The sequence below is a fragment of the Gopherus flavomarginatus genome, chromosome 7, assembly GCF_025201925.1.
Source record: "Gopherus flavomarginatus isolate rGopFla2 chromosome 7, rGopFla2.mat.asm, whole genome shotgun sequence".
Taxonomy (NCBI): Eukaryota; Metazoa; Chordata; order Testudines; family Testudinidae; genus Gopherus; species Gopherus flavomarginatus.
Window position 1 is genome coordinate 54753813 of NC_066623.1, and position 13889 is coordinate 54767701.

Sequence of the window (13889 nt, forward strand, 5' to 3'; positions counted from 1 at the left end):
TTTTCATTTTTATTAATAGATTCACAGATTTAACACCAGAAAGGACCACTGTGATCACCTAATCTGGCCTTCTGAAAACATATGGGCCACAGAATTACACCCTGTAATTCCTGTAGCAAGTCTGTAGCTTGTGGTTGAGCTAGAGCATCTGTATAGCTATTTAAAAACTTTAAGTGATTTAGAATCCACCATGCATCCAACTTAGTTACTTGGCCCAATGGTTAATTGCCCTCACTACTAGAAATGTGCACCTTATTTCTAGTATAAACTTGTCCGGTTTCAGGTTCCAACTATTGATCTTGTCAAGCAGGCAAAGACATAATTAAAGAGCCCGCTATTAGCCATCTTCTCCCCATCCAGATACCTTTAGACCATGATGGAATCACCTCTTTACCTTCTCTTAATTAAGCTAAATACAGTGACAGACATAAGCTCAGTCTAAGGCATATTTTCTAGACCTCGAATCATTCTTACAGCTCTTTTCTGAATCTTTTCCACATCTCATTTTGAAGTGGGGACATGAGAAATGGACACTGGTGTAGTAATGATCTCATTAAAGCAAAGGTTATACATGGAATGCCACTTCCTATTCAATATTCCTCTGCTTATATATCCAACAGTCATATGGGCCATAAGCCAACAGAAGGTCACATTTAGTTGGTTAACCACCATGAACCCTAAGTTCTGAAAAGGACTTTAAAGTACTTTAAACTATATCCACTGTATATATGCTCTTGAATAGAGCATTCTTTCATTCTAATAAAATGGTACTATGTTTCTAAAGTCACTATCTCCCACAATCAAATCTAAAAAAGATGCTCAGAATATCAGATCTGTAACTCTGAATATGACCCACAAAGGTATTGAAAGTAACCCCCACAACCTCTTGGGGAAACCACTCAAAGAAACTACTCAAACACCAGCAAACAGAGAAAGATGCCATGGGAAAAGTTTTATGTTTGCCTGAATTATAGTTATGGACTAACTAATCGAACGCCCATAGGATTGGCACTAGGTACAAGAGAGTCCCACCATCTATCCACAGCTTTGAAACATTTGACCAACAGGAGAAGGTTGATCAGCTCAGGAGACAGAACTGTCACAGGAGCTGGACTAACTACGGAAAGAAGAAAAACTAATCACCTGCCTCATCAATTTCAGAATTAAACGCAAACTCATCTTTTAAACTTTCCCCTCAATTGCTTTACACAGAAAAATAAGTCCATTTAAAAACAACTTAACCAAGCTATTTCGCCTACAGCCTGGAAGAAAGAAAGATGGTTACTTCTATCTTTAAAGTAGATGGCAGATTCTCAGACACTAATGAGGCCATATAATGCCTCGGTTGATTTAGAGAAGTCAGTCAACAGCAACATTGCTTCTGTTCTAAGACAACAGCTTAATATTCCCAGTTAGATGTCACGTGCATGTGTGTTATAACTGCAAAATGCACAGAGGTCAATTACTAGATCCCATACTCACTCAAGTTTCTCTAGCTTCACAGCTGCCTCCTGATTTGCTGTCTGCAGTTGCTGTATTTTTTCCAGAGCCGATTTCTGAAAATTAAGTTTAAGGTAATTTAAGTGATTAGTTTACATTATATGGGAGAACAAGCAGATTTATAATCAACCTACAACATGTTCCTCACGCAGCCAGGTTGGTCCTACAATCCATGTGCATAATTTGTTTGTACTGCTAACCTGCCCAGCTGAGATAATTAGTGGTAGTTCTTGGTCTGTACTTGGTAGTTACTGGCCTGTAGTTCTAGCTTCATAGTTTTCTGCTTAGTGACTGTTACCTCTCACACTCTCCTCAAAGTGAAAGTTTTCCAAGTGTTCAAGTACAGGGAGCAAAGACTTGGACATTTCACAAGATACTAGAGGGGGCCCCAGTTCCTACGCCTAAGAACTGACTTGACAATTATCCTGTACTGAAGCCCATATTTTAAAGATTCCAGTATGCATGTTTATTTCCAGAAATATCCAGATACTAAATTTAATGCGCAACAGGAAAGACAACGAGCACGTTGATAGACAAGTGGTCTAGTTCATACCAAGTTACAAAGATGGATATATCCAAATATTGATTATAGCAAACTGCAGTTATGTGGCAACTGGTGTTCTGTAAGATACTGTAACAGAATGGGCTCCTATGCCTACAGAAACCCCCATTCTGTAAGAAATGTGACTTTTAAAGTTACTGTTCCACATATTTAGCAAGGGTCCATCACCAATGTTTGTTCCTTCTATCCTGTGCCTTTCAAGAGCCAAAGACCCTGTAGGTAAGTGATGAAATCCTGGATTTACATCAGAATCAGTAGAAAAGCTATACACAGTTCATGTACTTTATCTTAGCTCCCAAGGCAGCAAGCATATTAGAAATAACCAAGTCTTGAGCAGAAAGGTGCTCCCCTTTCATTTCTACACCATGGTTTTCTAGAAGCCATTATTAGGCAAAGGCTTTATTGAAAAGAAGGGTCTTAGGTTTGGGCTCAATCTGATCTTCTCTGGCATTAAGTTACATACCCAAGTTCCATCAGCTGAAAGCATCATGCCTTAACTGCCCAAGTCTTATCCTGGGTATCACCAGCTGTTTCATCCCTGTAGAGTGCAACTGTCAAAATATTGATGCCAAGGCAGTCTCTATAACAGATGGGCTCTAACCAGTTGTGGCTTCATAGGTTAGCACTCCCACTTCCAGTTCAAATTGGAAATGAAAGAGAAACCAGACAAGTTCATGGAGCACTAGTCAGGTTTTGTTGACTAGGATGCAGAGAACTGTGTGCTTTACCACCTGAATTTTCCATGTACTGGTCAGATTCAACGCCAGGTATAGCAGGTAGAGTACTCTACCTGGAGGTGATCAAAGTGTACATCATCCAAACCAGATCATCCAACAGGAAATAGTGTAATAGCCTTCCATCACAATATGTGGTCTAAAACGTTGATTCACTGGTGAGGTAAGAATAGGCAAATTCCTGACTTCCCCTTTCTCCCATCACCACTACTGTCTTTCCTAGACTGACCGACCCAGCTTGTCCTTTATACAGCTGTTTATTTCTTCCAGACACTGACGCATGCTTAAATGGGCTGAAGTTAGATGAAAATAAGAATTGATGTTTCCTCAGAGTACCACACCAAAGTGTTTCTGAAACTATTTACCAGTGTCTCATGTTTGATCAGAGCCTATAGCTCAATGGCACAATAAGACTTGCCTGTATTCAGCTGGTATGTGTAGGTGCTGCCTTTCCAACAGCTGGAAAAAATTAAGATTCCTTCCTACCCCGTAAACACTTAAATGTTTTCCTTAATGCATAGGCAGGAGTTTTCCTCTCTTCAAGATCTGTCTTACAGAAAGACAAAGTTGTTACAGCCCCTTTGAAAAAAGTTGTAACTCATGGCAGGCTAGTGTAATTTCCCAAATAGTACTTAAGCTTCTAAACTTTCAGATATAAATAAATATTAATTATATTTTTGATGGTCTTATTTGAGCTGTTTCTTACAAACTATACATAGTCTTACATATGCCCACTGGAATTCCATGTAGATCTCACGACGTGATTCTTGGAAGTGAATAAAGTTAAGAATGCCACTCAAGAAACGAGCTGTCCGCTTTGCTTCTAAAAGAGAGGAATAGCAAAGAATGGGTGTTTTGGTCTCTATATGTCCCATAATTGGAAAACTTGAGCACAGCAAAACTCAAACAGCTAAACAGAGACAAAGGCTGAATGAAGAAAAGGCCCATGTTAAAGATAGCTCTGGATATTTTAGTATTACAAATGTACTATATTCCAAGGAAAGTTAGGAGGTCAATCTACCCATATTGGCTTAGAAGAGAATTTCTTACAGAACTTCAGTGCCGGTTTCGGGGTCGGGGACGGGTATTTTGAGAGATATCAAGTATGTTTTAGAAAGAAAAATCTTCCTCAGTCATGAAATGTACTTAAATTGATATGATTAAGTTATGTCAATCTCTGAAAAAATTAAGCAAACCCAAGTCTTATAGCTATTACCTTGCCAGTATTTGGAAAAAAGATTTAATTTGTACAATCAACTGCACCAAGCCATGAATTTATGATGCACCCAGATGCATTGTCAAAGACTTTATACAATCTAAAAAATAAATTACAAACTGGGCATAATGTCTCAGAAAAACAGCCATTCCCCTGAAAACACTGAGCACTGGCTAATGTCAACACACAAAAAAAAAGTCAACAACCCAAACAGAAAAACCTTGTACTAAATCCTGAAGACAGCTACACGGGGACTCCCAGCAGACATATTCAAAGAGAAGCCACAGCTAGGTCCCTGAACTGAGAAGGCCTTTCTTGTCCCAGCTCAATTCAAATTGAATTTTGGAATAGAGAACAAGGCACTCCTGGCCAACCTCAAATGCTTTGGCAGGAAAACAGGAAGATGCAGAAATCAACTTAAAGAAATTTCTTTAGCAAATTTAACAAAGTCTTTCCTGAATGGCCTGTGCCACACCAGAATTGCAACAGTGTGTTGGCAAGAGAGTGGAAGAAAGGAAGAAATACAAGTGTTTTCTATAGAAATATTCCCCCCCAGGAAATCCACATTATCGAGTTCCAGTCCTGTCACCTACTCATAACCATTTCTACTTTTTAAGAGTAATTATAAACCACCATATATTGCAAAACTACTGAAAAACCATAAGATTACTATCTAACCTAGCAGCAAGACAGAATTGTAATGTTTTGTAATAGAGCTGAGATTTATTAGCTAATTAGTATTAGCTGGATTGGCTAAAGCATTGCAAGAACTATTTAACGAACTGGCCTTCTCTGAAGGCCATACCAAGAGGTTCAAAAGTAGCCAGCTGCTGGCTCCACTACACCACAATTGTCTACCACCGCAGTGTAGAAAGTAAAACCCAAGAGTCTTCAAAGATATTTCATAGAAATGGCCCAGGCCTCACATGAGCATGTGGAAACATGGATGGTTTAACAAAAGCTTGCTTACTTGGGTTTATGACATCAGCAATCTGAAAGTCATTAATACGGCAGACTGGAAGAAAACGCTCCCTGTGAGAAGAAAAAAAAGATACTGAATATTAGTTCTGTGAATAAGCCTACTTCAAATGGTCACTACATTACTTTTGCCCTATATAAATCTAGAGTACATGGGTGTATTCCCACAACAGTAGAGTCTGAATGTATCCTGGTACTGTACACAATGGTGATCAGACATGGCAGAATAAACCCACAAACAGCATTTTAACAGAATTGCATTCACAAACTAGTATTATAGATCCTAAATTGTTACAGTGCCTTGCATTGGATTTGCTTTAAGTTACTTTTCACTGGACACTAGAGCATTTTAGTGGACACAGGACATTTAGAGCATTTTAGTGGACACTAAACAGAAACATAAGAAATAAAAGTGGTCTAATATGAAAATTATAAGTCAATCTGCCCCATGTCAATTATTCTACCACACATTGAATAGAGCAGTGTCTGTCAGAGCAGTGCCTCTAACGGTAAACATAACTGGGGTGATATTTCAGGCTTAAGTAACAGCTACTCGAAGATCCTCCTCCATATCTAATGATTAGCCTCTGCCATGGGCCTCGGTGAACTGCTTCAAGCTATTCCCCATTCAATTGCATGCTCACAAACTTGCCATCATTTATTGTTGATCTAAACCTCAATCTCACAATCCTAAAGTATTAAATCTATCTCACACATTTGGATAAAAAGCGGCGGGCAGCAGAGATTCTTAGTCTACTAAATTGTTAGCTGCTTTAAGCTGTCTCTTGTTAGTCTGCTAAATTTTATTTCACACAAGCTCAACAAGTTGAAGGGCCACTACAATTGCACAGAGCCCAATCACATAAAATGAATTAAACTACAATCAAATAATGAATGAACTGTATGAAAAAAATCCGATTTTTGTACTCACATATTAATATACAAGTTACAAATAGGTAGGAAGCCTTCAACAATTTGTGGATACATTATGTCAACATTGACCGGCATCTAAACACAAGAGTCAATAAATAAGATGATTACAAGGAATATTCATATGGGGCAAATACTAGTTTTGTTTATTTTTAAATGGGAAAGCCACTCAGAGGTGATAAACATGGGTGGGAAACTATCACTAAACTTCAAGGCAAAGGCAAGTTAGTGGTTCCCAAACTGAAGCCTGTGAATCCCTGTCCTGGTGGCTCACAGAATAATGTTTTGAGAAGCAAGTAGTTAAAGACTGGGCAGAGTGGGAAGGTTGGTGTTTCCAGGAGAGGGTTTCTCAAACAGCTGCTAAGTGAAAACATTGAAAGAGAAACATTGCCTAGTCAATACCACCTGGAAACAAGAATGGTTTGCTCACACAATATAAAAATACAGCATCCTAACTAAAAAAAATAATTGCCTGGCCCACTGAATCCTTTAGATGGAATCAAAGAAATACAGTTAACTAAGGCTATGGTGAAATAATATTACAGGCATGAATGTTCAAGTGCAAGCATAGAATCTCAGGGATGGAAGGGACCTCAGGAGGTCATCTAGTCCAACCCCCTGCTCAAAGCACAGACCAATCTCCAAATCCCTAAATGGCCCCCTCAAAGACTGAACTCACAACGCTGGGTTTAGCAGGCCAATGCTCAAACCACTGAGCTATCCCTCCCCCTAGTAATGAATTTACGATCCACTACCATATTTCAGACTAGAATTGAGCCTTAGATATTAGCATAAGCTGATAATTAGAAAGGAAATTGTTGGTTTACCCCCTCAAAACAACGTGGGTCTGGATTCCTGTGCTGCCATGTAATGTTATAGTATTCTTTTACACACCCGCATTACATTTTAATGCACTCATTCAAGTATATTATAGCATAGCACCAACTCCACTATAATTAAAGGCTGAGTGTTGCTTTCTGTTTGAAGGTAGACTATTCTAAGTGCTCTAAAATCCACATGCTGACTCAGATTGTTTTGAAATTTGCTATGCCTCATGGGTGTGCTGAGTAAAGTCCATGAGTCAAGTTGGTATCATTTGAGCAAGTGGCTCCTAAGAAACAGCCCTACCCCCAAAAAACACAACAACATTTCACAAAATCATTTTGTTCCTCTTACTTTTTTTGCACATATCTGGGGCTCGGACTACAGCTCTGATCCTCCCCAAACTGATCTCAGCTAAAGTATGGCACCCACTGCCCTGGTGGGAAGGGAGGACATTATACTGAAGAAGGTATTCGGTGTTAGTTAAGAACTCCAAATCAGCACATGCCAAACTAACGTGCCTAAAAGAGTAGACATCAAGTCTAGGGCTCTGTTGAAGCAAGGTTTCCAGGCAGTCTTGTCACAGTACCTGGGTGACTCAAGGTGACGTTCTGTGGTCACTGAAACATGCGTTGTGCACATTCTGCAGAGGCTTGTTTTTGGAGTTTTGCCTTGAAACCAAAGTTTCTGGAATCTAGGAATCCTTACATTATTCACGGCTCTGACAGACTTCCCTTGACCTTGGCAAGTTACAACTTTTGTATCTCAGTTTGCCCATGCGAAAGATATGGCTAGTACTTATTTATCCGCAGGGCTGTTAGGGATTAGTTATTACTGTAACACTTTGAAGACAGAAATCAATACACATTGTTAAATTAATGAGGAATCAGTTTTTAGTTTGTCGCAGCTGTCCGTTTCATTGACTGGTTTGCCCTCAATTCTATTTTCAGTGGTATTTTTAAAATACTTTTTATATTTACTTTGTTTTGTGAAAGAAAGGTTAAATCCAAAATACAGCAGACTGGGGAAATAATAGTATCCAGTATTGCTAACTGCATTATATCTGAAGTTATCTGTTAACTAAATGCTGTGGATTAAATGAATAATACTACAGGACTTTCAAAATCACATTCTGCTACATATAGTGCTAAAGGGATCAGCTAATTTAAAAATTCAAAAACTCAGTGCTTTAATAATTGTTAATTTTCATAATTCTGGAAATTGAGTTTCACTCCCCTCCACCCCCGCTTAATTGTGCACCACTGTATACACACCATGTAGAAGTGCTCCAGACGGATTCCATACACATTCTGCAACGTTCTCATGAATATCATGTGCAATACCTCAGGCTACAAGAGGGAGAGAAAACATTTCATTGCAGTAATTACAAGTCACTTGGTATTAGTGTACTCTTATTGATGAGCTTCCTCTCTGTAAATTACTATTTAGTCTTCCTTGTTATTTATACCACACAGAATATATCACAAACAAGTAGTACTCTGCCTTTAACAAATGAAGAGCCATTTCATTTTTTCACAAAGACGATGACAAATCACATTGCAATACTCTCATGTTGCATTGTGGAGATGTTGTAATGCAACATCTCGTGATGCAACTTTAACAGGCAATAACCAGACTGGCCAATTGTAACTTTAATCAGTGTATCTACACTGATAGTTTTTGATTACCTATTGGGTAATCAACAATCATGATTATATCAGCTTCACTTGGAGAATTTTCAAACTTGAGTGACACCAAAAATCTTGAAGTCTATCATACAAAGGCAGTGATTTTAAATAAAAATGTAACAGCAAACTCCTATGGTGAATGGGGGAATAATTAAGAAAGCATAAAATATTGAGTTTTTCATTTAGACTGGAAATTAAGACTTAATCTCATGCCATTAATAAACTCCCAAACAATTGCAGGGGAGAAGGATCTGTATAAATTAAGTACATTTAGAACAAAAGATCTGGCTACAGATTAAACAGAACGACCATTCAGGTCTTCAAGTAATCGCTTAAGACATCAACTCATGTGCAGCAGAATTCCCTGAGATATCCCAATGGACAGTCTATTGTCCCCAGTTAAGAAGAGTTAAAGTCTAAGCCTTAATGAATTAAACTACAATGTATAAACATACAGAAATTCAGATATTCAGTGCATTCCATTATTTGAATTTTGCAACTTCTGTACTGTAATACCAGAGCTTCAAATTTCACATCTACTGAATATTTGGCTAAGCATCTTCACCCTGGCTGAATGCATGGTCTTTAAGGCAGAACTGTTGCTAACAGCAATTAAACTAACAGACAATGGCATTCGCTATCATTAGGCTAAGTCTGTTATCCAGAGGATGGCTAGTAAAGCAGATTTCCCAATTTCGTAAAACCAAGTTATGGGTTCCAGTGTCCTAATCATGAAATTGCTTGCAGATGCAGGGGGCTGTCTGCTCATGTGCACCTGTAAGATGGCAGAGCACATCTGTAATATTTTCTCATGTGAATATTTTTACCGCAGCCAGTGGGATTACTTTTGCAAACAAGTGTTATGGGGTCAAATCCTGAATACACTAGTATATCTACATTGCCCTCCAGCAGCAAGCTACTCTGTTTCCAGAGCATTCTTACCTTGGGATTTGGAAACAAGTCATTTTTGGAGAGATTTTTAGCTTCAGAACCTGTTAGGATCTGATTGCGGATGTGAGTTATGATGTCATTGGGATTATATCTGGGAAATGTTAAGAGATCCATTTTGCAGGCCTGCAAAGAAAAATAGCAGCACAAAGAATGCACCTTTAGATCCTCACAACTGTCACAGCATAGGCTGAGGAGACTATGCAGAGCACAGGTCACTGGCTGACCCTCCCCTCCCCCCCCCCCCCCCCCCGCCCCCAAGAGCCTCTGCATGACACCAAGCAGCCTCCCAGAAGAGACTCCCTATGGAACTAGAATAGATCTATGGGCTCCAGCTCTATCCCCACACAGACCCAGCACCACCACAGAAAAATCCCTTCTCCCTGCGTGGAACTGTCACCCACTCCCAGTGCCCTGTGACTGTTCCCAATATAGCCAAAAACCCCTCTCCCAGGCACTGACAGCCCACTGCAGGGCCCTCCACAGACCTGCCCCAGCCACCAGGAGCCCTGGACCATCTAATGCCCCCACCAAGCACTGACAGCCCCCCACTGCATCAGGTCCTCCCATGGACCCATCCTACCTTAACCCCAGTCACTGGGACCCCAGGTGCATGCCACCACCACCCCTCCCCCATCACCAGGCACTCTCACACACACACACACACACACACAGGACACATCATATCTCTACCCAAGGCACAGGGACATCAGATGCCCCAAAGGGCCCCATCACCCCTCCCGCAGGCACTGACAGCTCATCCTGCTCCAGGGTGACTGAATTTCATCTACTGTTTTGTTGTCCAATGTTGATAAATGCAAACTAATGCACATTGAAAAAACAATCCCAACTATACATACAAAATGATGGGGCCTAAATTAGCTGTTACTACTCAAGAAAAATCTTGGAGTCATTGTTCTCTGAAAACACTTATTCGATGTGCAGCAGCAGTCAAAAAAAAAAAGCTAACAATGTTAGGAATCATTAGGAAAGGGATAGATAATACAAAAAATATAATATATAAATCCATGGTAACGCCCACATCTTGAATACTGTGTGCAGTTCTGGTCAGCCCGTCTCAAAAAAATATATATTAGAATTGGAGAATATACAGAAAAGAACAAAAATGATAAGACAAAGGAAATGCAGTAGATCTAATCTACCTAGATTTTACTAAGGCATGTGATACAATTTCATATGGGAAATTATCAGTTAAATTGGAGAAGATGGGGATTAATACAAGAATTGAAAGGCAGGTAAGGAACTAGTTAAAAGTGAGACTACAATGTGTCATACTGAAAGGTGAACTGTCATGCCGGAGAGGGGTTTCGTTAATGACCTTGGCACAAAAAGTGGGAGTGTGCTAATAAAATTTGCAGGTGACACAAAATTGGAAGGTGTTCCCAATATGGAAGAGGACAGGAATATCATAGATGAAGATCTAGATGACCTTGAAAACTGGAGAAATAGAAATGGGATGAAATGGAATAGTGCAAACTGCAAGGTCATGCACATAGGAATTAATAACAAGATTTTTTGCTATAAGTTGGGGACGTATCAGTTGGAAGTGACAAACGAGGAGAATGACCTGGATGTATTGATCAATCACAGGATAACTATGAGCCGCCAATGTGATGCAGCCATGAAAAAGCCTAATGCAATACTAGAATGCATCAGTAGAGCCCGGAAAATCCACGGGTATCCACTTAATATCTGCGGACCATTTCTGCAGATAGTGGATTGGATGCAGATGCAACTGTGCAGGGCTCTACTCACCGGCAGCGCCTGGACCTGGGGGACGCAGCGTGCTCGGGGCCAGCAGTCAGCAGCTGGGAGACAAGACAGAGTCACGGATATCAAACACTCGCTCACCGTACCGTTTCCTGTCCAGCAGCTCAGGCCCCTCAGATGGGCAGCTCTGGCCACGCTCCCACCCCGCTGGTTCCTGGGCAGCAGGGCCCGCCTGCAGCCACAGGGATTGGAGCAGGCAGCACACCACTCCACTGCCCTGCTCTGATACAATACACCCTGCTTCTGCCATTGCTCGCAAGCCCCCCGGGGGGGCATGTGATGCCCCTTCCCCCAAATCCCTGTGCCACCCCTTCTCCTCAAGGCCCTGCCACTGTGCCGTCCCTTACCCCCAGTCCCTGCCCACATACCGCCGCTTCGCTGCAAGACCCTGCCCCTGCTTGCTCATCTCCACTCCCGCTCCATCGCTAGCCCTAGCTCTTGAGAGAGAGCTTGGTGCTGCAGGTGCAGATACACATAAAAGGCGGCCAGCGGATGGCAAGGTCGGATGCACATTGATTCTGGCGGATGCGGATCCACATTTTTGTATCCTCACTGGGCTCTATGCATCAGACAAGGTATTTCCATGAGAGATAAGGAAATGTTATTACCATTATACAAGGCACTAGTGTGACCTCATCTGGAATACTGTGTGCAGTTCTGGTCTCCCATACTTAAGATGAAATAAAACTGGATCAAGTGCAGAGAAGGGCTAGTAGGATGGTCAAAAGAATAGAAACCCTACTTAAGCCAAGCTCTTTGAGTCTCCTCTCATGTTTAGCTTAGCCAAATGAAGGGTCAGGGGAGATATGATTGTTCTCTATAAAAATAGATGGTTAGAGGGATAAATGCCAGGAAGGGAGGGGAATTATTTAAGCTAAAGGCCAGTGCTGACACAAGAACAAAAGCATATAAACTGGTCATGAACAAGTTTAGCCTTGAAATTAGATGAAGGTTTCTAACCATCAGAGAAGTGAAGTTCTGGAAGAGTTTTCCAAGGAGAGCAGTGGGGGCAAAAAACCTACCTGGCTTCAAACTCAGCTTGATAAATTGATGAAGGAGGTGGTATGCAAGATTGCTTGCAATGGATGTGGCCATCTGCAATTCGCAGTAGCAAATATCTCCAATAGTCAGAGATGGAACAGGCTCTGAGTTACTACAGTGAATTCTTTCCCAGCTGTCTGGTTGGTAGATCTCAGACATGGCGAGGGTCTAACTAATCATCAAATTTGGGGTCATGAAGCTTTCCCCCAGGTCACATCGGCAGAGACTCGGGGGGGGGGGGGGTCGTCACCTTCCTGTACAGGATAGGGTGCAGGTCACTTGCTGGTTTGAACTAGAGTAAATGGTGAATACACTGTAACTTGAAATCTTTCAATCATGATATGAGAACTTCTGTAACTCAGACAGAAGTTGGGAGTCTATTACAGGAATGGGTGGGCAAGGTTCTGTGGCCTGCAATGATGGCCCCTTCTGGCCTTAAGGTCAATGAATCAGGGTATGGAACAACTTGCATATGAGGAAAAATTAAAAAGACTAGGACTGTTCAGCTTAGAAAACAGACTCTGGGGGATATAATAGAGCACTATAAAGTCATAACAGTGTGGAGAAAGTAAATAAAGCAGTGTTATTTACTCCTTCTCATAACACAAGGAGAGCTCACCCAGTGAAATTAATAGGCAGCAGGTTTAAAACAAATAAAAGGAAGTATTTCTTCCTACAACAGACAGTCAATCTGCAGAATGCTTGGCCAGAGGATGTCGTGAAGGCCACGACTATAACAGGGTTCAAAACAGAACCAGATAAGTTCATGGAGGATGGGTCCATCAACAGCTGTTAGCCAAGATGGTCAGGGATGCAACCTGATGCTCTGGCTGTCCCAAAACCTCCAACTGCCAGAAGCTGGGAGTGCGCAACAGGGGCTGGCTCACTGGATAATTGCTCTGCCCTGTTCATTCCCTCTGAAGCACCTGGCGTTGGCTGCTGTCAGCAGACAGGCTACTGGTGTGACTCAGTCTGGCCCCATGCACTGGCACTGGCACTGACACCCCCTCCCACTCCAGTGCTCAGCACTGGCAGCCCCCGCGCGCGCTTTGCCCGGGCCGGGCAGCCGGGGGCTCGCAGCGGCAGGTGCCGCCGCAGGGCGTGGGGGAGGGGTGAATGCCGGCGCGCGCGGCTCACCTGACCCAGGGAAGCAGGGTTCACACAGCGGAGCCCACACACCTGACCGCTGCGCCACTCGTCACGTCACTTTTTGAAATCTGGCGGGCGCTCCGCCCTCTAAAACGTCACTTCCGGTGCGACGACGTCCCCGCCCGCAAGCCGGGGCAGCACCAGCTAGAGGCGGGGTTAAGGGCGGTGCCGAAACGCTCCGGGCCCGCCCCAGCGAGGGAGCTGCCCGGGGGCTGGCGCCTCTCGAGCACACGCCGCGAAGCTTGGGGAGTCTTTTGGTGGGAGTCACGTGCCCCCTACTGCAGGCTGCTCTGCAGGCGGGCCCCGTGCGCACGCGTGGGTCGGTGTTGTCCGGTTACTAGCACGTGGCGCACTGCAGAGTGAGCCGAGGACCGGGTTCTGGGTGTGTGCGGTTGTGACAGGGAGCTCACAGGAGTGTGCCCCTCCAGCAATTATTTCTAAAGAGCTTGGAGTGTAGGTGGAGAAAATGCTGGTAGAAAAGTGTGGCTGGCACGTGTGAAACATAAGGAACCTGACCTGAGGGAACTGCT

General features: G+C 42.4%; 1 protein-coding gene across 1 annotated transcript in view; it reads right to left on the reverse strand.

Moving 5' to 3' along the window:
* Nucleotides 1–13430, reverse strand: part of NUF2 (NUF2 component of NDC80 kinetochore complex) — a 30495-nt gene extending 17065 nt beyond the window's left edge. Inside the window, exons 1-7 of the mRNA XM_050963280.1 lie at nt 13390–13430; nt 9373–9504; nt 8017–8091; nt 5922–5998; nt 4983–5044; nt 3522–3619; nt 1483–1556 (exon numbers count right to left, since the gene is read on the reverse strand). Of these exons, the coding sequence (XP_050819237.1) occupies nt 1483–1556; nt 3522–3619; nt 4983–5044; nt 5922–5998; nt 8017–8091; nt 9373–9495 (509 nt within the window). The 5' untranslated portion in view covers nt 9496–9504; nt 13390–13430. The remainder of the gene's footprint in view (nt 1–1482; nt 1557–3521; nt 3620–4982; nt 5045–5921; nt 5999–8016; nt 8092–9372; nt 9505–13389) is intronic.
* Between the last annotated feature and the right edge of the window lie 459 nt (nt 13431–13889).